Raw genomic sequence first — 20,182 nt, 5'->3', positions numbered from 1 at the left:
CAAAGTAGCTGGTAATGGCTTCAAGGGAAACTATTAGCACGCCACTTCTGTTGACTGTTTATGAGTAAACTCAATACATCCGTTGTTAACCTGACTTAAGAGAAAAATATCTGTCTGGGGTCAGAGGTCATCAGGTGGGTTGTTTTAACCTTGGAGGTTAGTAAAATGTCAGACAGAGCAAGTCAGGTTCATAAAAGTAAGAAAATTGAGTTCATTGATATATATTGTATATATTGATATATATTGTGCTTAATGAAAACTACCGTGAGTCAGAGTTTACATGGAAAAAGTTGAGTCATAGGGTTGAGAAAACAGAAGCCTCTATCAGATATATTGTGCCTTGAATATAGTTGGAATATCACAACTTCCTGAAGGACACCTTCCCGTATCTGTAATTGATTTACTGCTCCAACAAGACAGTACCATTATTACATTTTCTTTGATAAAACAATACGTCAAACAATTGTCCCATCAAGGCCAATCAAGTCCATTGTAATTATTGTTCATCTTTAAACATGATGAGTTTAGTAAGTTGATGGAACAAATGAAAAGGAATTTCCGACACGCCTTCGTGTATCAAGAAGGAAGGATGAGGAAAGGTCTACCATATTTGGTTCACAGTGTCTAGAATAATTCTAGAATAGCATTTGTTGGACGGGTTGCTACCTGCATGGAGTCCAGTTGAAATGGAGGCTTATGTTTATAAGTTGACAGTTTCAGTAATTGTCATGTTGAAGCAACATAAGCTCTCTAAGGTGACCTTTAAAATGCACGCCATCAAATATAATCATTAAAAGTTCAAAATTTTTACTTTTGAATATTTCACTCACTTTATTTTATAAATCATCTACTGTGTGGTTTGATATAGTAGCTTTGCACCGTGTTAAATGAACATTTCTCATACAGTTGAATTCTAAAGTGCGCATAATGATGTTTTTGATGGCAGAATTCAGTATACAGTGCCTCTTTTGTATTAAATGTATTAAATTTGAGTGAGCTGGCATACAAGTGCATACCAATTTTGACCTATATCGCCACCCGCCTGGCTTTTACTATTATTATTATTATTATTATTATTATTATTATTATTATTATTATTATTATTATTATTATTATTATTATTATTATTATTATTATTATTATTATTATTTGTATCATTATTTCTTTTTATTGTTGTTGTCTATCATCAATTAGCCAAACTTTTTTAAATTATTATTTATTATTTTGACGGTGAATAATTGCTAGGCGACAGTGAGCTTTGCGGTTTGTTATGCGAGCTGCGCAGCCGCTCACATGACGTTACCCAGCATTCCCCGGGCGCTCCGTCGCTCACCGACGCCCCATTGAGGAAGAAGCAGGGATGCCTGTCGCTGTCGGTAAGTCATAGTAAACATTATATTATTTCTCGATGCGTAGCTTTTAAAAAAATTTTAACGTCTTGACAGACGCGATTAAGGCATTTTCTTGCTTTTTTTTTCATGGCTGCAACTTGTTGATCGTGGGGGGGCCGTCAAAGTTTTCGCTCCGACATGCAACATGGTTGCGCATCAGTTTGTGAAAACGCTATGTAAGGTTGGTTGAATTTGGATGATTTGGAGACAAAATAATCGACAAAAAGGTTATTTGTGATACTTCGAGCTTGTTGGGTTGACACGTGAACAGGTAAGAACAGAAAGCGATATTAATCTATGACAGTGCGGATGGAGTGAGGTCAAAGGTCGTTCCGTTAAAAAGGTCCGACAGGTATAAACATTTTTTTTTCTTTTGACAGAATTTAATCGTTTAAATTGGGTGACAGTAGTTGTGTTTAGATCATTTTAGACACAAGGTCCACAGGAAACTTGTTATCATGTTTTGTTTGTTTCTGCTTTCCATTAATCAATAAATTGATTAGTCTAGAAAAATACACTTGTCAACAGCAAATTTTAATCAGAGATGGCTTGGTGTCCTTGAACGTCTGTATTAACGCTAACCCTTAATTAATATGATATGAAATATTCAGTTAGCAAAAAAAAAAAGTTGCATCTCTAATTAAATATCGTAGTCACGTTTTTTAAATAAAAAATATAGATCTGCACTTCAAGTTTCACATTATTTTTCAGACTAATACTCGCTACACAGATCCAAAACAAAGTGCGATCGCAGGGTCAGCAAATCACGGCCGGGTTCCAAAGTGCCTTCCTTCAGCTCGGCAAGATAACGAGTCCGTCAAAGCCAAGAAGCGACTTGTTGCAGTCAAACAAATCATTAAAGTCTTGTGTATTTTTACCCAGAGGTTAACAGTCCTTCTTTTTTAAGATACACACAATGATCACATGACGTAACTTCAAGCTAGAAAAAGGCATATAAACGAGGTTAAAGTTTTATTTGCTTCTCTTTGATCCCCAGCCTCCGACATGGATTTCAAGGTTGCCTTTTCAGCCTTGGAGGTCGCGTGTGAAGAAAATATCTCGGCTTTTTCCAACCCTTCTGCTGAGCTTGCCTGTGGTCCTGTGACTCAGCGCTTGGTAAAGTGCATGAAAAAGATTCAGGAACACGCTCGAGCTATTGAGCCTTTGGTCGACAGCTTCACTGCCGTCTATCACCATTATGACTTTGACGCGCAAACGCCTGGAAATGGATACCGCAGCCTGATCAAGGTATGGAAATTATTTCTGTGGCCACAATATTTGATTGTAAGAATATTCAATATTTTATTTTATTTTATCCGTGATTTTCAGGTGATCCGTTCATGTCTTTTACACGTCCTGCACAAGGCTCGCTACATTGCATCAAATCACTCGAGCGCCTTCTTCCGAGCGGAACACAACGCCTCGGAGATGGAGGCCTACTGCAGCGCGCTCTGCCAACTCCGAGCGTTGCTCTACCTGGCCAAGCGGCTGATCAACGACAACGATTTTGGTCAGCTCTACTCCCTTCAGGACTTGGACCTGAGTCACAGATATGTGCAGGAATACAGCTCAATGCACAAAGCTTGTTTTTACGGACGCTGTCTGGGCTTTCAGGTCTGTCGGCAACAACTGGATTGATTCTGTGGACACGTTCGAACTAAGAGATTTATTTTTTTTGACAGTTCACGCCGAGTCTTCGTCCGTTCCTCCAGACTATCGTCATAAGCATGATCTCATACGGTGAGACGTATGGGAAACAGCAGCCCGGGCTCGGTGAGTCTCGCGATACGGTTCCGTCCGCTCTATTTTTAGCTCATTGAATTTTTTTTTGTCGTCAGGTTTAGCAGCCCTGTCCCTCCTCACGTCGGGAAAGTACGTCATCGATCCAGAATTACGCGGTGCAGAATTTGAACGCATTACTCAGAACCTGGACATGCAGTTTTGGAAGTCCTTCTGGAATATCACAGAGTCGGAGATTTTAACAGTAGGCAGGGTCAAATGTTTTAATCCTTAATCCTTCCTAATATTGTTCTTCTTCCCGTCTGAAGTCCAAATGAGGGTTTAAATGTATTTCTTTTCTTCTCAGGGCTTGTGTCGAATCGCCTCCTACCCAGTCCAATTGAACCTGACGCTAACGATACCTCCCGTTCCGTTACGCCTCCCCCTGTCATCGGACCCAAATCTGTTTGCCACTGTGTCCCCTCCACTGGCCCACTGGGGTCCCGGCCCAGTCCACATGCGCTTGATCTCCCATGAGATTCGACAAGGACAGGTGAATAATGGCATCAGCGTTGTGTAATATTTCCCGATAAATGTTTTCTTTTTAATTATTATTTTGCAGGACAGTGAGGAGCTCTTGTCTTTTTCTCGCGGCGATCCGCCCTCCGTCTCTGCTTCCAATCTCCCGTGGGTGCAGAAGCAGCCCCTTTCCCCGTGGTTGCTCATTCATTTCCATGGAGGAGGCTTTGTGGCCCAGACGTCCAAATCCCACGAGGTCCAATGACTTCTTTTGACATTTTTCAATTCCACGCCATAATGCGTTACCGCCTCCAAAACCTCCATGTTTTTTTTTTTTTATATCAGAACTATCTGCGAAGCTGGTCCAAGAGGTTGAATGTTCCTGTTCTTTCTGTTGACTACTCTCTGTCACCTGAAGCCCCCTTTCCTAGAGCTCTTGAGGAATGTTTCTACGCTTACTGCTGGGCTTTGAAAAACTGCCGTCTGCTAGGTGAGTGTATAACATCATGGAATAAATGTCGCTTGATTTACCTTCTCCGGGTTTGTCTTTCAGGCTCGACGGCGGAGCTCGTCTGTCTGGCCGGCGACAGCGCTGGCGGCAACCTCTGCATCACCGTGTCCATGAAGGCCATGACCTGCGGCATCCGGGTCCCCGACGGCATCATGGCGGCCTACCCTGCCACCTTGCTCACCACCGACGCCTCACCCTCCCGCTTGCTCACGCTCATTGACCCGCTGTTACCTTTCGGCGCTCTTACAAAGTGCCTCAACGCCTATGCAGGTAGATTGGCCTCAACGTTGGGACGCATCATTTAAGCCGAGGGGAGTTAATGACGATGCCTGAACGCAAAATAAACTATGTATTTGTGTGCAAACTGGGTAATGTCGACATGTGGACAACATTACTTGTACAACCAAACACACCGTCTTCAATGTACATGAGGGTCATTATATAAAGTTTGACTTCACAATTGATCATTTCTCTACGACTAGGTGTGGACTCACAGATTGCACAGCCTGTTGTGGGATGCAACAGTCTGAGAGCCTTGGGTAGACACACCACCGAACTGCTCGGTGATCTCACACAGGGAGCCTCCAGCTGGATCCAGTCCTTCCTGCAGCCCGTGTGGCCCATAAGTGGAGCCCACTCAAGAGCATCAAGACACGGAAAATCCACACACAGTCATACCTCCACTCCAAACTCCCACTGTCAACTGGATTACCCAGAAGCCTTCGAGCCCCTGCGCTCCGAAAGCCTCGCACTTGTACAGCCCACCTCCTGCCCAATCATCAGAAACCCGTTTGTGTCGCCGCTGCTTGCGCCTGACAGGCTTCTACGAGGCCTGCCGCCTGTTCACTTAGTGGTGAGAGACACAACTATTGTTGTCCCCCCCCCCCCCCCCCCCCCCTCCCCTTTGCTTAACTGAGGAAGTTGACTTCATTTTGTTTCCTGTGCATGTTTCCGCACAGGCCGCCGCTCTGGATGCTTTACTGGATGACTCAGTGATGTTCGCCAAGAAGCTGAGGAACATGGGCCAGCCTGTAAACTTGACGGTGGTGGAGGACCTTCCGCACGGCTTCCTCAGCCTGTCGCAGCTCTCTAAGGAGACCGAAGCTGCCGCAGAAATCTGCTTGGAGAAAATAAGGGAGCTTTTTCTGCAAGGAAACACAAAAGACTGTTCTGATGAAGCCACGAGAGATTAATCACACTCTGATTAATCAATGGGATTCTTTTTCTCTGAGTCTTTCCATCGGAGAGAAATGAAAAGAATCAATTACAATTCTTTGGGACGGTGAAATTTAAATTCATGCCCAAAGGTTTATTCTCCTTCACTGTTAAATTCAATTAAATGCTGGTTTCCGCTCCCCCGTTGGTTTTATGATCAACAATGACGTCGATATTTGTGGATAACATGAAGTGCCTTTTTAACCTATGTAGTGTATGTACTGTAATAGCTTTTCAAACATTCCTTGGTTAATAGTTTACTTACACAAAACAGTTTACAGATTCATTATGTAACATATGAACAATATTGTGGCAAGAAAAATGTATTGCTCAGCAATGAAGATACTTGCTGTAATGTAAATTGTTCTTTATTTATTACAGTGTAATATTTAAAGCCTTATTAAATCCAAAATGATTTATCAATTTTTGCCCCAAATGTTTCTGTAAATATTCTGACAGAACAGTGGAAGCCAATTGAACGTTCATTTTTGTGTTTTGTACCGTTGTTTTCCCCTAATATGCTTCCTTGTTGCAGTACCCATCTCTGACAGTAGATGTCAGTAGCGTCCCTCTTTCCCATAGGATAAATAGAAGCAGGAGCAAGACGACGAGGAAGAGAAGACGAAGAAGAAGGCGACCATGTTGATTTAAAGGGAAAAACAATAGACGCGATTTATTTGAAGTACATTTCAGTGATCAAAAGTGATGATCAAATAGATGTTTGGGAGCAACGGGAAATGCAGCGTTTGCTTTAGAATAACAGCGAACTGAGGTGAGTGTTGTACTGTTTGCGAGCCGTTTTCTTCAAAAAACAGCAGTTGTTACAAGCTGCTTAGCTCATAGCTAACTTTAGCACTGTGTGCGAATTTAGATGACTTGCGGGACATTTGATTGCTTTCGCTGAAGCAGTTAGCAACGCAACATTTACCTCAAAACGACATCGTACAGATGGAAACATATAATTCGACCCGTATTCCATAAAGTCTTCTTTCAAAAGCCCAAATTTGTCCTAAGCTAACATCGGCACTGGTTAGCTTGATAACCAAGTTAACTCATCATGCGATTAGTTTATTTGCGTCAACGGAGCATGTAACGACAATTTGTTTAATTAACACAAATTTAACGCTTCTTAAAATAAATATTTTGCCTCAGTTGAGTTGGAAACTTTTTTCTGTGCTAATTAATGTGGTTTGCATTTTCCAAATTCTTCTGTTTCGACATCTTTCAGGTGACTCATTTGAGTTGTTGGCTGGCTTTGAATGGGAAGCCCCTTGAACACGGTCACACTCCCGCTGGTGACTCTTTGACCTCCAGACGTGTGGTGTCCAGGAGTTGAAAGCTTTTTGGCTTTGGACTAAATCTCCCCCTTGTTCATGTGATACCTATCTGGTGGAAATAATCTTAGTATATATGATTTTGGGGGGAAAAACTTGTACAGAGTTGGACATCCGTCCCCCCGCCCCCCTCAAAAAGGGACACCAAGTGCACTCGGTGAACTGAAGACAGGAAGCACTATTCAGTGTAAAAATCAAATATACTGAACAAAGACTACATTGACAAAATTATTCCCCCCCAGTACAGAGATTGCCTTAGTTGTTCTATTTCAGGACTTGAGCCACATTTAATACTTGTTCGCATATAATTTTTCTATATTGTGAGCAAGTGTATTCATGCAAACATCTCTTCATTTTGAAGAGTTTCTTGTGTATAAAAAAAAGTTTTTGTTTTTTTCCCCCTGTACGTCGGTCACTCTTGTTCAAGGAGACCAAACTGCACGTACGTGTCTATATGTAAATATCATTGATTGATTGCTTATTAAGCTGTGGACTTAAAAGAATCTATTGTTTGTTAATGCTTTATTAATCTTTTTTACATTTTGAAGATTAATTTTAGTAAGAAAAACCTACAAGGCATAAATACAACCTTGAAGGAAGGACTGAAATAAAACTAGAGCAAAGAAAATACAAAAAAAAAAGGATCATGGCTACAGCCAGAACAGAAAATGTTGGCCCACTTGGCATGGGACTGAACAAGCAGAATGGGCAGCTCCGAGGACAGCCCAAACCAGCTTCAGTCCAGCCAGGATCGTCAACTCAAGGAAAAGTGATGGGTGGCTCACAGAAAGCAGGTGCCGCCTCCCAAGAAGGAGGGGGCATCAAATTCGGAGACGACTGGAAAAAGAGCCTCAAGCTTCCTCCTAAAGACACCCGGGTCAAAACCTCGGTGAGTGAAATAGCTTCCATTTTACTTAAAACATCTTCAACATTCTATTTTGTCTTTTCAAGGATGTGACAGCTACGAAGGGGAATGAATTTGAGGATTACTGTCTGAAAAGAGAGCTTCTGATGGGCATTTTTGAGATGGGCTGGGAGAAGCCGTCTCCTGTGCAGGTATGGTTTAAAAAGCATACGTGATAGATTGCAATCCTAGGTTGCTATTGTTAAATGGAGAGTTTGTGAAATGACTTGATCATTTCTTGCAGGAGGAGAGTATTCCCATTGCCCTGTCTGGAAGAGATATTTTGGCTCGAGCCAAGAATGGAACCGGAAAAAGTGGAGCCTATCTCATCCCATTGCTGGAGAGGATAGATCTTAAAAAGAGCTACATACAAGGTGAGATTAAAATAATCCCAGGCTTGTGGTTAGTTTTGCAAAATTGTTGACTTTATTATTTTTTTTCCCCTACCACCTAGCAATGGTAGTTGTGCCAACTCGAGAGTTGGCCCTGCAGGTGAGCCAGATTTGCATCCAGATCAGCAAACACTTGGGAGGAGTCAAAGTCATGGCCACCACCGGGGGAACCAACCTACGAGATGATATCATGCGCCTGGATGAGACTGGTGAGCAATTTTCTTCTCGTCTCCACTTGTTTGCTTGTTTGGAATGCTCCATGCCTTTTCCCTTTTTCCGTATTAGTGCATGTGGTCATTGCAACACCGGGTAGGATTCTGGATTTGATCAAGAAAGGAGTGGCAAAGGTGGATCGAGTCCAGATGATGGTGATGGATGAGGTAAGTGCACGTTATTAAAGAACACAATCTCCTCTTCAAATTTCGGTATTGACTTTAAAATCGTCTCCCTCCTCTCAGGCCGACAAACTGCTGTCTCAGGATTTTGTGGTGATCATCGAGGATATCATTAGCTTCCTGGCCAAGAACAGGCAGATCCTGCTCTACTCTGCAACCTTCCCCATCAGTGTGCAAAAATTCATGGTGAGTCGTCTTCCCTGATGGCTCGGCGCCAGTTGGCACTAATTGTTTCGTGCCGCGAGCCAAGCTGTTCATTTTTTCGTGCCCGCTCTTGTTTGCTTCTCACTTACTGGCTTAGTTTGGATTTTTAGTCTGCTGCAGTCAATGTTGTAAATCCAACGTTTCCATATGCTTGCTGTAGGCTAAGCATCTGCAGAAACCTTATGAGATCAACCTGATGGAGGAGCTGACTCTGAAGGGCATCACTCAGTATTACGCCTACGTCACGGAAAGACAGAAGGTGCACTGCCTCAACACACTCTTCTCAAGGGTGAGTAACAGTCCAAATGTCTGGGGAATTATTTTTGTCACCTGAATCCTCGCAACTAGGGGTGTAACGATTCATCGATACACATCGATTAATCGAGATAATGCTCTACGATTTATTGGCATCGATGCTAAACGTAAACATCGATTTATATCGCCGTGTTTGACTTCGGACATTAGAGTCGACAACTAGTACGCGGCTCCTGGGCTGGTGCTATGGCTAGTGTCCAAAAAGACGAGGAAATCTCCTCCCCTTGAGGCTTCAAGTCATTCTTTGGAAGCACTTTGGATTCCAAAGAAAAGATGACTCAACGGACAAGACACTTGCAGTTTGTAAATCCTGCCATGCGGTGATCAAATATTCAGGGAGCACAAATCTCGATGCACATTTAAAGAAAAAAACACGACATCAAAGTTCAGTGTTAAAATAAGCACTTTGGATACTACAATACTTTTGTAATTTCCTAAATAAAGAGTTTGCAGTACCTTGTTGATTTTGCGTATGAATTGTTATAAATCAGGGTATTCTATATTTTTTATTTAAAAAAAAAAGAAGAAAAATATTGATCGTAGAGCACTATATCGTGACTGAATCGCAGCAGGCTTTAAGATATCGGCAAATATCGTATTGTAGTTCTTTGTATCGATATGATATTGTATCGTGACAAAACCCGCGATGTACACCCCTACTCACAACGTCTTCGATTGTGTCTCCCGCAGCTTCAGATCAACCAGTCGATCATCTTCTGCAACTCGACACAAAGGGTGGAGCTCTTAGCTAAGAAGATCACGCAGCTGGGCTACTCGTGCTTCTACATCCACGCTAAGATGATGCAGGTAGGTACAATGTTGTTGTTTTTTTATCCTTTTTGAATTTTTAGAAAATATTAATTTAGGTGTGCATTATTGTGTTGTCAGGAATACAGAAATCGTGTGTTCCATGACTTCAGAAATGGACTCTGCAGGAACCTGGTCTGCACCGGTAAGTTTGAAAGTTCCTTCAGTTTTCCATACCAGTCAGTGAAATTCTAATGAACACCCGTTACCGCCCCTCAATAGATCTCTTCACTCGGGGTATCGACATTCAGGCCGTTAATGTGGTCATCAACTTCGACTTTCCAAGAAATGCGGAAACGTACCTCCATCGTATTGGAAGATCAGGTATGGTGATCCCTACCCAGCGAAGTTCAACCCTCCGTGGATGTTTGTGTGCCTTGACGATGCCGCGCGTGTGTTCACAGGGAGGTTCGGGCATTTCGGTTTAGCCATCAACCTGATCACATCGGAAGACCGCTTCAACCTCAAGACCATCGAAGACCAACTGGTGACCGACATCAAACCCATTCCCGGCAGCATCGATAAGAGTCTCTACGTGGCGGAGTTCCACTCGTCCAGCGACGACTGTGAGGTGGAGGAAGTCCAAGAAAGATCAGTACTTCAGCAGGACGGCAGCACCTAAAGCTGGTGAGAACTTGTGGACACAAAGGTAGCTGACTTTGAAGCATCTTTTTTTGAATCAAGTTTTGTCTTCCATGCAGGACACGCCCGGGCACCTCTTCAACATCTCGTTTTTTTTTACAGAAAATATCTTTATTTGCATCAAATCCCATTCTGGTCTCTGTGTTCTGCATTTGAGCTTATGACTCCATTTTGAAAATTGGATCACTTCTGTTTTGAACCCGTCATCATTGGCAATTGACAGCTGAACGGTCGGTCTTTAGCATCAAAAACACCAGCCATCATTTGCGTCAACTGTTGCCACTTAAGTGCCTTACTTCCTGCCACGCACACATTTCCTGTCATAGCCTGTCGTGCGAACGAGATGTCTGAATTGATAACGCGCCGACTTCAACCACGCAAGCAAAAAAAAAAAAAAGAGATAACGGTACTTGTATGCAAGGTGCGTCCAAATTCCCTTAACCTTTTTTCTGTTGAACGTTGCAATAAAATCGGCAGCTTTACTCACCATTGCGTGACAGTTTATCCTATTTTAAACCGATAAGACACGCGGAACCATTCATGGATGTCTGCCTGCAACAGTTTCACTTTCATAGCGGCCTTATGCTGTCAGTTTGTACTCATTGGATAATCGTACACGGTCAGAAAAAAACAAAACGCCATGTTTGGAATTCCTTCAAATGTATCACAAACATAAGAGGCTGGTTCAAAGCAGAATGTTTCAAATTGTTATTAAGCTCATAAATGATGCAGTTCCAATCCATAGGATAATTATGGCTATTGGTGTAAATCATGACTTCGAATTTCCAACATCTGTGCTTTTTTTTCTTTGCAATATGGACACTGAAGATGGAATCGGTTTATTTGCGTTTCTGCCGATCTGAAGCTAAATTGAAATTGGTGAATGTATATGCCAACTCTGCTGCCTAGTGGATGAACGCCAAACGCGTGAGCATATTATTGGATACCTTTTTGTGTTGCTGCTGTAGCAGTTAAAGCTGCCCCCCCCTGCTCCATCAATTACATTTTTTCACTTTGCTTCATGCAGCAGCAGCAATATATATTTTTTTTTTTGCAGCAAATCCCGTTATGGACAGGAGTAGAGATTTATCTTTATTGTGGGGTGGGCAGGGCTCTGGATTTGAAAGCAAACTTGTAGCATCTTTAAAGAGGCAGCTGCGACTTTATTTGGTCCTCCCCAAACCAAGATTGACAGGTTTTTTTTTTTTCCCATCCCTAAATTATAAATTGTTTATTAAAAAATTTAAAACACAGTACTTGGGGTAATGGGAAGGCATTTTTTTTTTTTTTAATTTCTTCAGTTTTTGTTAAAACAGATTTTCAGGATTTACACTGAAGCAAAACCAAAAAATTTGAGTGAGTGAGTGAGTGAGTGAGTGAGTGAGTGAGTGAGTGAGTGAGTGAGTGAGTGAGTGATCTACCTACTGTGGGATGGCATCATTTGCATGCAGCCTCAACCCAACTTGACTAAACATCGCATCAGCACTTGCTTCGTTACAACTTCTGCTCTTAAAAAATAAAATAAAATTAAATCTGTCTTGTTGAAGGTTTGACGCTGCATGTAAATGTCATTTGTTTTCTTTTTCCATATGCAGAGATTTGTGTTGGTGATAGTCTTAAATTTGAATGAGATGTTTGTTTACATTTGCCAGGCGTGTGAGCTTCCCGACTTTCCAACTCTTAACGGCAAATGTCATTTTTTTTCCCCCTAACTGTTTTGCCATTTTCATTCCATGATCTCCATTGTGACCCAATATCAGCTTGGCTTTATGTATTCATTGAATGCTTTCTTTCCACAAGTCATTCTGTCTCAAAGCTGGCTGATTGTTTTTTTTTTGTTTTGTTTTTTAAACATAATGAAATGAGGTTGAAATTAGCTTTAAAATTGTTCAGTAAAAAAAGGCCGAACGACATAAATGCAGGTTGTGCTGGGTCACAATTGACATCAAATAGAATGCCAGTATGAATGGTGACTGTTATATTTGATTTTGTTGTCTGATACTTTGACTTCTTTTGTGTGTGTGTGTGTGCGCACTTGACTCTTTTGGGTCCAGTGTGCAGACTTTCACAGCCCGTTAAGTGAAGAATAACTAAAGGGGCACTAAAATTACATTTGGGAGTACTGCCTCATGTTCCAATTGGTAAATGTTGCTAAATTTAAAAATTCTATGAGGTGAAAAGACAAAATTTATTTTCCATGACTGAAGCACTAACACAAGCTTCCAAAGCTTCAGGCAGTTTCAGCTAAAGTCCGTCAAAAATTCGAAGTACTACTGAAGTTCCTGCAAAGTGGCTAGATAATTGGCTTTGATTTGTACAACACAATGTGGAGGAGTGGTAACATGATTCTGAATTTCCCCGCAGATAAAATATGCTGGTGATTGTATGAATTCTTTCGAAAATCCCATTAGTTGTTGTCATAGTGCTAAATTCAGGGTTATTCAGTTAGTTTTTCGGCCCACAGACAAACTTCTTGACACTCAACAACTTCGAGTTGAACAGTTTAAAAAAAAAAAAAAGCTAGTTTGCCCCCCCCCCCCTCTTTTTTTTCTTTTTATAACGACAACAATTTGAATGTGTTTTGAAGAAAATTGTTCATCATTGCTCTTTCAATTTTCTTGTCATCAATGTATTTGAGATTGCATTACTATTTGTAATTTCTCTAAGGTTCACCCAGCATCCTAATGCTTTGTCCTGGTTTCTTTTTTTTCCCTAAAATGACCAAATCTGTTGAGAAACACTGGGTAATTCAGCAAATAGTGTTTCTCACTGTCCTCCACTATTGTAATTTGGAACTATTTGCAGGAAGTGTGAAATTCAATAAACTGAAATTTACAGTCCATTGTTTACTTTGAGTTTTTATTTCCTGATGAGTGGAGTATAAAATATAAATGTGTGTGGAAAATGTCAATAAATTACACCACTGTTAGAATAGCCAATGATGTTTTGAAGGTATAGTGACGTCATAAACATGCGACAAGATCCGTATATCCACCAATCCCTTTTGAGGACCTTGACTTATCCTCCAATCAAATTGGAGTTGTACTTCCGCATGCTCCGTCCTCTGACGCAATAACGTGAGTACTTTCCTTCATTCATTCTGCCAATTTTTCAACTGTTACATGTTTTAAAGCAGTTTTTACCCCCCCAAAACCTTTTAAAAGTTTTACTTAAACCTCCAAAGCTGCCAATGAATTACAAACCATTGATAGCGTGCATGAGGGTTGGCGTAGCTGAGCTAGCTTAGCTGCCCATTCAATTGACATGTTAGTAACTGTATGTGACAAATATGTATTTAACAGTTGTGAATTGTTGAATTGACAGTTTTTTTTGGCGCAATAACTTTCATCAAAATAGCCTGACATACATTCCGACATATTCCCGAAAATGATCAATATTACACTACAAATAATATCAATAAATATATATCGTAGTGACAGGAAGAACTATTAGGATACCCCAAGGTACAATTAACTAAGATAATACAATTTTGCACAAACTGACTTAAACATGACCTGTCACTTAACCTTTCTCCTCGTGACCTTGCAGAATGGGGAGTGTATTGGCCGCTGGCTCCCCTCACCCACCGCCACCATCCCCAGCTGGTGTGGCTGGTCCCGGCTTGACAGTCCCACCCGGCTTTGGGATGCCTTCGGTAACTTCAGTACCACCCTCGACCGGTCTGACTTCAGCACAGCCACAGGAAGAAACCAATCCTCTGCCAAATCCTGGTACATTTGATGAATGTCATCGCAAATGCAAAGGTAAATGAGATGATCGTCGAACAATATGTTATCCAGTGAACCCCCTACTATATCACGGTTCACCTTTCACCCCCTTCCTAGATGTTTTCCCGATGCAGATGGAAGGCGTCAGACTAGTTGTCAATAAGGGTCTTAGTAACCACTTCCAGGTTTGTTGACTTACTTTTTATGCTTGACATTGCATCCACATACTGAATTAATGCCACAGTAAATATGTAATCCACTTTGACTGTATATATGTGTGTATAAATGCAGGTGAGCCACACTGTGTTGCTGAGCACTTTGGGGGATTCCAGCTACAGATTTGGTGCCACATATGTTGGACTAAAGCAAACCGGTCCAGCAGAGGTATGGCCACAGTAATATTCTAATTCTTTATTTTTGCAATTAAAATGCATCTTTCAGCCTGTTGAAAATATATCAATTTGTCGCCACTAGGTGCTCAAAACTAAGGCTGATTTTTCAAAAGCATCAATATCTTTTTAGAATTTCTCGTCTGGACGTTTTGTACATAACTGAGTAACTGCTGTGTTCAGTCTTTTCCAGTCATGGTGGGTGACATGGACAACCTTGGCAGCCTTAATGCTCAAGTCATCCACCAGATCAGCAACAGCGTACGATCCAAAATGGCCTTCCAGGTACATTTCATGGAACCATGAATGGCATGAAAATGTGTAATAATAAATCTTGTTTTTCTTTTAGACACAGCAACATAAATTTGTCAACTGGCAAGGCGATGCAGAATTCAGAGGAAAAGATTTTACAGCAACAATCACACTCGGAAACCCCGATGTCCTTAATGGCTCTGGTAAGTACTTATATCATTTACGTACTCCACATTCACTCATTTTTTGTATCGGTCCACCTGTCAGGTATCGTCGTAACGCACTACCTCCAGGCCCTCACGCCTGCTCTGGCTCTGGGAGGGGAGCTGGTGTACCATCGAAGGCCATCAGAGGAGGGTGCTGTGATGTCTTTGGTTGGCAGATACACAGGTGAGGAACTTTTAGTGTCCAGAAAATCTGTGACCAAAAAAAAAAAAGATGCCAAGTGTGCTTGCTTCAAGTTATTTCTCACTCCAATTTAATTTCTGTTAACTCAAGTCATTTTGCTTTTTAAACTCAGGCAACAACTACATCGCCACGGCAACTCTGGGATCAGCCGGCGCGCACGCCACCTACTACCACAGAGCTAATGAGCAGGTTAGTCCACCTCTCTTTGTATTCCATTCCTGCTCTTTGTTTCACATCTCACTAACCATCATATATTGCGTAGTTGCAGTTGGGTGTGGAGTTTGACGCAAGTACTCGCATGCAAGATACTAGCGTGTCCTTTGGCTACCAGCTCGATGTGCCCAAAGCCAATTTACAGTTTAAAGGTACACGACACGTTTCTTGGCCACACACTATTAAATATGGAAAGGATGAAGATGACGAAACGACCATATGATTTCCTTCTCTCAGGCTCAGTAGACAGTAACTGGGTGGTTGGTGCAACTCTAGAAAAGAAGTTACCACCGCTGCCTCTCTCCTTGGTTATCTCCTCCTTCCTCAACCATAACAAGAACAAGTTCCAGTGCGGTTTCGGCGTTACGATCGGTTAAGCTGAGCGGCTGCATGTTTAGTGACCTTAGCTGGATGGACTCGCTCACTTTGGTACACATGAGGGACAAACTATTTAGCACTTAAATGTTGAGAACCTCGTGTTTTAACTGACCTTTCAGATGTTTTCATGCTATTTAGCTCCCGTCAAAGCTTATATCAACTTGATTTTCACATTTCTGAAACACATGGACTGTTGCTTTATTTTAATTTTGTTTTTTTACTGTAAAGTGAAGGACGGAAATGTCACTTTGTCTTCCTCGCTTAGTTTGCCTTTTTTATGTTTCATACATGTGGCGCAGTGTGTTGGAACCTGGTCAAATACATTTTATTAGCAAAAATAATGGTCTGTCTTGTTTTTTGTTTTTTTTTTATACGTAGCCATGAGAAGTTATTGGACAAAAAGGCCACAGCCTCCCAGAGAGTTTCATTGTGGTATGTAAATGTTTTTATCTCTTCACATACTGTGCAAAGCTGCAGATGCAAAAATAGTTCACTTAAACGCTGATTTACATTTTCAGCGAAGAAGATGAATGATGAAGGACTTATGCATTCAATTGTAGCAACAGTGAAATAGTAGCTGACCTGCTATCTTATCCATTGATGTGTTGGTAATGATGTCACAACTCGTCACTATTGACATGTGACGGAGTGACCTTTATCATGTTCAAATAAATCATACCAAATAAATTGTTTTTCCCCCATTAAAAAAAAAAAAAAATCCTTTCAATGTTTTAGCTTTGAATTTAGCCAGGACAAATGCAACAATTCATTATGTTTATTATATACAGGAAAAACAAAAGCATTTTGTAAATTCATCAGTCATTTTATAAATGATTGAACACGAGAGGGTCTTCAGACCAGAGTGATTGTATCAAGGCTCTTGAATTGCGCAACGCAAGTGACAACCTCGCATTCTCAGCTGGACTTTACTCCTCCGCTACCTCCATATAAACTCATTCATTCACGCTGCAGCAGGACTCGTAGTATTCAGCAGCTTGCCCAACTCTGCAGCTCATCCATAGAGGTAAGAAAGCCAACACCAGTTCAAATGTTTTAGCTTTTGAAACTATCTGAAATCTGTCTGTTTTCTCATTTGCAGTTTCAGTCATGAAGCTCCTCCTGGTTTTCGTTTTGGCTGTTTTTGCCGGTAAGACGTTCTAATTTGGCACAATCCCGCAAAAAAATCTATTCAGATGATTCAATTCAAATATTTTGAATTTCAAAATGAAATATAACTGAACTGTGCAATCCTAAACAAAATAAATCGTGCAGAAAATGGATGAACTTTTCTATCTCCAGGTTGTGATGCTAAAGTCGCGCAGCAGACTCAGCCCAAGCCGCAGATGGACATGGTCAAAGATGCCTTTTGGGACTATGTTGCCAAGGCAACATCCACGGCTGACGACTCACTGGCACTGATCAGACGGTCAGATCTTGGAAAAGAAATCAAGTAAGAAATGCCAAAATAAACTTGTGGCCACTAGGGAGCGCCCAGGAGCAATAGTCTTATTTTTTCTTCTGCAGAATGTAAATTAATTTCAGTCTACTCTTGCACTATCATTTTTAAAATAGTACATAGTAATTCATTACAAAACCTAGAGCTGAAATTCAACATGATCATATATGATACGTGATGCTTGTCTCTGCAGCACCCTCATTTCTGGGAGCGCGGCCGCCATCAACAGATTCACAGATGTTCTCCGCGCTCACGTAACCCAGGACTTCACGTCGCGCTTCTTCCAGCAGGCTGAGCAGCTGAAGATCCGCCTAGAAAAGGATCTGTCGTCCATGAGAGCCCACCTCCAGCCATATGCCGACGAGGTGGTGACGCACCTCCAGGAGCAGGTGGAGGAACTGAAGAAAGAAGTGTCATCTTACGCTGAAACCATGGACTCGGAATCTCTCAAGGCCATCCTGGTGAAGAAAAGCCAGGAGCTGAAGAGCCACCTGGACAGGAATGTCAACAAGCTGCATACCCAGATGGTTCCTTACACTGAGGAACTTAGGCAGAAGATGGAGAATAACCTGGAGGAGTTCCAGAAGAGCATCATGCCCCTGGCTCAGAGGTTTCACAGCCAGCTCACAGAGAAGACCAAGGAAATCCAAGAGAAACTGCTCCCTTATGGTGACCAGCTGAAGGCCAAGCTGGACATTGACACCCAGAACCTGAAGGAGCAGCTGGCTGCTCTCTGGGAGTCCTTCACCAAGATGACCCAGTAAAGGTTGTCAAGAGCTGGACTCAACATTGCAACATTCTACCTCATTTTGATTTCAAGTCTGTTTTCTGTTCATATTTGACAGTTTGCCCACTGCAAGAGACAATAAAAAAAATTCAGATGCATTTCTGTTGTGTTTATTGTGTTGATGAAAAATAAGATAGGAATCAAACTGGAATGCAACCATGAAGGATACTATAAATAATTGTTTATATATTTTAAAGCTTTACCAATAATCATACCATTGTAAAATATACACGTGGGATTTAGGTGTAATTTTTTTCCCCCACTCAACTCACACTTTTGTATCTGTGACTGCAGTTTATTTTGAAATTAGATAGGTAGGCTGACTTAAAAATGCAAAATGTGCAACATTTGAAATGTGAAATCACATTACATCAAATCTTACATAAACAAAAAAAGCAACCCTGGGACGAATGGAAATGTGGTTAAATAAAAATTACACATCCCTATCAAATAAATAAATTATTAATTAGAAGAGTTGAAAATAATGAATGAAATAAAACTAGAGCGCTATTAATAATTCTGCTATTAATAATTCTGCTATTAATTTAACTATTTGTTTTTATTGTTTGTGGAATAGCACTTTGATAATATATTGTGAGCTCATCATAAATTGACTTCCATTTAAAAATAATTTTGCATCATTTGCATCATTGTATGGATCCTGACAACAAAGATCTCAGATCAGATGTTTCAAATTTTGACCCGTGACTCCAAGTGTGCGTCAGAGTGCAACGTGGCGCCAAAATAACACACACAGCAATAAAAGTTGACAACGCACTTCACGATGGGAACTTCGAACGCCCATGTGACGTTTACTGGATCACATCACCGCAGGCCGATCTGTATAAATACAGAACGGCAAGCTCACTCCACCTCGTTGGTCACCTGCAAGTCCTTGGTAAGCTTTTCTTGCTACATCATATTTTTATTTATCTGTCCTTTATAAATCTGATTTTAAGAAAATAATTCAATCTCATTTCAGCTGTCTGCTCCAGTCTCACCATGAAGATCTTTGCAATAATTGCCACCCTCGCAGTCATCTCAGGTGAGTTTCTTCTTCACTTAAATTCATCATAAGAACATTCAGACTTAAATCCTTTCATTGGGTTTTGATCAGGCTGCCAGGGGAAGAGTTTCTTCCAGGATGACTCGGCGACGACCTGGGAGGAATTCTTTCAAGACTATATCACAGAGCTGAATACAAAGGCTGACGAGATAGTGAAGGACATTAGGAGCTCCCAGATCAGCAGAGAACTGGAGTGAGTTTGTTTATGCATTTTACAAAATGGCTCAGCCCTAACTGTGTACGACTCCCTCCAGAACCCTGATCCAAGACAGCATGGCCGAGCTGGGCGCATATAGAACCAACCTGGAGGACAAGCTGGTTCCGTACACTCGGAAAACCGCTGAACGTCTGGGGAACGACCTGCAAGGCTTGCTCGAGCTTCTCCGTGTGCGTGTGAGCGACGCCAGAAAGCAGGTGGAACAGTACCAGCAGGAACTGCAGAGCATAGTGGAGCAGAACTCCGAGGAGGTCAGAGTCAGGGTCGCCACCTACACTCACAAATTGAAGAAGCGCCTCAACAAGGATGCCGTGGAGATCCAAAGGTTAGCGTCAACATTATATTACTACCAGTCTTGATATGTACAGTGGATATAAAAATTAGACACACCCCAGTTCAAATGTCAGTTTTTTGTGATATAAAAAAAAATGAGACCAAGATACCGTAAAAGCAAACTAACTATCTAAAGTAAGCTGTTCTTCTCTCAGGCAGGTTTCCAACTATTTGCAGAAGCTCCACTCACGCACCACAAACAACATCGAGGACTTAAGGAGCCGTATAGATCCTTATGTTGCTCAGGTGCGAGACAGCACCCAGGCAAAGATCAACACCGTGAATGATCTTGTGAGGTCCCAGGTGGAAAGCATGAAGGACACCATTCAGACCACGGCGGAGGACATCACAGCACGCTATGAAAAGACCTCCCAGGACATGTACAACACCCTGCAGGAGAAGGTGGAGGAGCTTCGCAGCTGGTTCCAGCCTTTGGTCTCCATGTTCAATGACAATATGTAAACCAATAATCTAAAAATCTTCTACCACTTTGCAGATGTAAAATGATGATTATGTGGTTTACAAATAAAGAAACTCACTGAAACGAAATGAGTTTTAATTTTATTCAATGCCATATGGTGGATTAAGTATTTTTATAGTAATAGTA

At 41.5% G+C, this 20,182-nt stretch overlaps 5 protein-coding genes across 6 annotated transcripts; all 5 read left to right on the top strand.

The window, feature by feature from the left end:
* Positions 1–1,251: 1,251 nt before the first annotated feature.
* Positions 1,252–5,778, top strand: lipea (lipase, hormone-sensitive a). Its single transcript, XM_061267040.1, has 11 exons — positions 1,252–1,376; positions 2,389–2,639; positions 2,721–3,005; positions 3,074–3,164; positions 3,230–3,375; positions 3,478–3,663; positions 3,733–3,885; positions 3,975–4,119; positions 4,183–4,410; positions 4,623–4,993; positions 5,100–5,778. Exons 1-11 carry the CDS (start codon positions 1,361–1,363, stop codon positions 5,331–5,333), a joined length of 2,106 nt encoding a protein of 701 aa, XP_061123024.1. The 5' UTR covers positions 1,252–1,360; the 3' UTR covers positions 5,334–5,778.
* A 167-nt stretch (positions 5,779–5,945) lies between these two features.
* LOC133144398 (probable ATP-dependent RNA helicase ddx6) lies at positions 5,946–13,188 on the top strand. The gene is made up of 13 exons (XM_061267075.1): positions 5,946–6,127; positions 6,584–7,578; positions 7,641–7,745; positions 7,838–7,967; positions 8,048–8,194; positions 8,271–8,365; positions 8,444–8,566; positions 8,745–8,873; positions 9,590–9,706; positions 9,788–9,851; positions 9,929–10,030; positions 10,111–10,333; positions 10,408–13,188. The coding sequence occupies exons 2-12, from the start codon at positions 7,336–7,338 to the stop codon at positions 10,326–10,328; spliced, it is 1,473 nt and encodes a 490-aa protein (XP_061123059.1). The 5' UTR covers positions 5,946–6,127; positions 6,584–7,335; the 3' UTR covers positions 10,329–10,333; positions 10,408–13,188.
* A 176-nt stretch (positions 13,189–13,364) lies between these two features.
* On the top strand, positions 13,365–16,673 carry tomm40l (translocase of outer mitochondrial membrane 40 homolog, like). 2 transcript variants are annotated; one of them, XR_009710673.1, is made up of 11 exons: positions 13,365–13,425; positions 13,898–14,112; positions 14,194–14,261; positions 14,368–14,460; positions 14,649–14,750; positions 14,815–14,920; positions 14,985–15,107; positions 15,238–15,314; positions 15,388–15,490; positions 15,576–15,767; positions 16,095–16,673. XR_009710673.1 is itself a non-coding variant. In XM_061267084.1 (10 exons), exons 2-10 carry the CDS (start codon positions 13,899–13,901, stop codon positions 15,713–15,715), a joined length of 1,026 nt encoding a protein of 341 aa, XP_061123068.1. In that variant the 5' UTR covers positions 13,365–13,425; position 13,898; the 3' UTR covers positions 15,716–16,057. The 2 variants fall into 2 exon arrangements, 1 of the variants encoding a protein (XP_061123068.1); XM_061267084.1 differs by lacking the exon at positions 16,095–16,673 and having other exon boundaries at positions 15,576–16,057.
* Positions 16,674–16,682: 9 nt separating this feature from the next.
* On the top strand, positions 16,683–18,057 carry apoa4a (apolipoprotein A-IV a). The gene is made up of 4 exons (XM_061267107.1): positions 16,683–16,740; positions 16,816–16,863; positions 17,016–17,166; positions 17,366–18,057. Exons 2-4 carry the CDS (start codon positions 16,824–16,826, stop codon positions 17,934–17,936), a joined length of 762 nt encoding a protein of 253 aa, XP_061123091.1. The 5' UTR covers positions 16,683–16,740; positions 16,816–16,823; the 3' UTR covers positions 17,937–18,057.
* A 742-nt stretch (positions 18,058–18,799) lies between these two features.
* Positions 18,800–20,108, top strand: apoea (apolipoprotein Ea). Its single transcript, XM_061267097.1, has 5 exons — positions 18,800–18,857; positions 18,942–19,004; positions 19,077–19,218; positions 19,280–19,567; positions 19,731–20,108. Exons 2-5 carry the CDS (start codon positions 18,962–18,964, stop codon positions 20,035–20,037), a joined length of 780 nt encoding a protein of 259 aa, XP_061123081.1. The 5' UTR covers positions 18,800–18,857; positions 18,942–18,961; the 3' UTR covers positions 20,038–20,108.
* The last annotated feature ends 74 nt before the right edge of the window (positions 20,109–20,182 follow it).

This window comes from Syngnathus typhle, linkage group LG20, assembly GCF_033458585.1.
Source record: "Syngnathus typhle isolate RoL2023-S1 ecotype Sweden linkage group LG20, RoL_Styp_1.0, whole genome shotgun sequence".
Lineage (NCBI taxonomy): Eukaryota > Metazoa > Chordata > Actinopteri > Syngnathiformes > Syngnathidae > Syngnathus > Syngnathus typhle.
The sequence above is the reverse complement of the archived record's forward strand: the minus strand, read 5'-3'. Positions and strand labels throughout refer to the sequence as shown.

Bases quoted from the DNA above. Each gene is read 5' to 3' on its own strand.
- lipea (XM_061267040.1), top strand. The intron at 3,006-3,073 runs GTCTGTCGGCAA...TTTTTTTGACAG, and splicing joins GACGCTGTCTGGGCTTTCAG to TTCACGCCGAGTCTTCGTCC. The intron at 3,664-3,732 runs GTGAATAATGGC...ATTATTTTGCAG, and splicing joins ATGAGATTCGACAAGGACAG to GACAGTGAGGAGCTCTTGTC.
- LOC133144398 (XM_061267075.1), top strand. From the start codon at position 7,336: ATGGCTACAGCCAGAACAGAAAATGTTGGCCCACTTGGCATGGGACTG. The intron at 7,746-7,837 runs GTATGGTTTAAA...CATTTCTTGCAG, and splicing joins AGAAGCCGTCTCCTGTGCAG to GAGGAGAGTATTCCCATTGC. The intron at 10,031-10,110 runs GTATGGTGATCC...GTGTGTTCACAG, and splicing joins CCATCGTATTGGAAGATCAG to GGAGGTTCGGGCATTTCGGT.
- tomm40l (XM_061267084.1), top strand. From the start codon at position 13,899: ATGGGGAGTGTATTGGCCGCTGGCTCCCCTCACCCACCGCCACCATCC. The intron at 14,921-14,984 runs GTAAGTACTTAT...TCCACCTGTCAG, and splicing joins CGATGTCCTTAATGGCTCTG to GTATCGTCGTAACGCACTAC. The intron at 15,108-15,237 runs GTGAGGAACTTT...TTTTAAACTCAG, and splicing joins TTTGGTTGGCAGATACACAG to GCAACAACTACATCGCCACG.
- apoa4a (XM_061267107.1), top strand. From the start codon at position 16,824: ATGAAGCTCCTCCTGGTTTTCGTTTTGGCTGTTTTTGCCG. The intron at 16,864-17,015 runs GTAAGACGTTCT...TTCTATCTCCAG, and splicing joins CGTTTTGGCTGTTTTTGCCG to GTTGTGATGCTAAAGTCGCG. The intron at 17,167-17,365 runs GTAAGAAATGCC...TTGTCTCTGCAG, and splicing joins GATCTTGGAAAAGAAATCAA to CACCCTCATTTCTGGGAGCG.
- apoea (XM_061267097.1), top strand. From the start codon at position 18,962: ATGAAGATCTTTGCAATAATTGCCACCCTCGCAGTCATCTCAG. The intron at 19,005-19,076 runs GTGAGTTTCTTC...GGTTTTGATCAG, and splicing joins CACCCTCGCAGTCATCTCAG to GCTGCCAGGGGAAGAGTTTC. The intron at 19,568-19,730 runs GTTAGCGTCAAC...TTCTTCTCTCAG, and splicing joins GATGCCGTGGAGATCCAAAG to GCAGGTTTCCAACTATTTGC.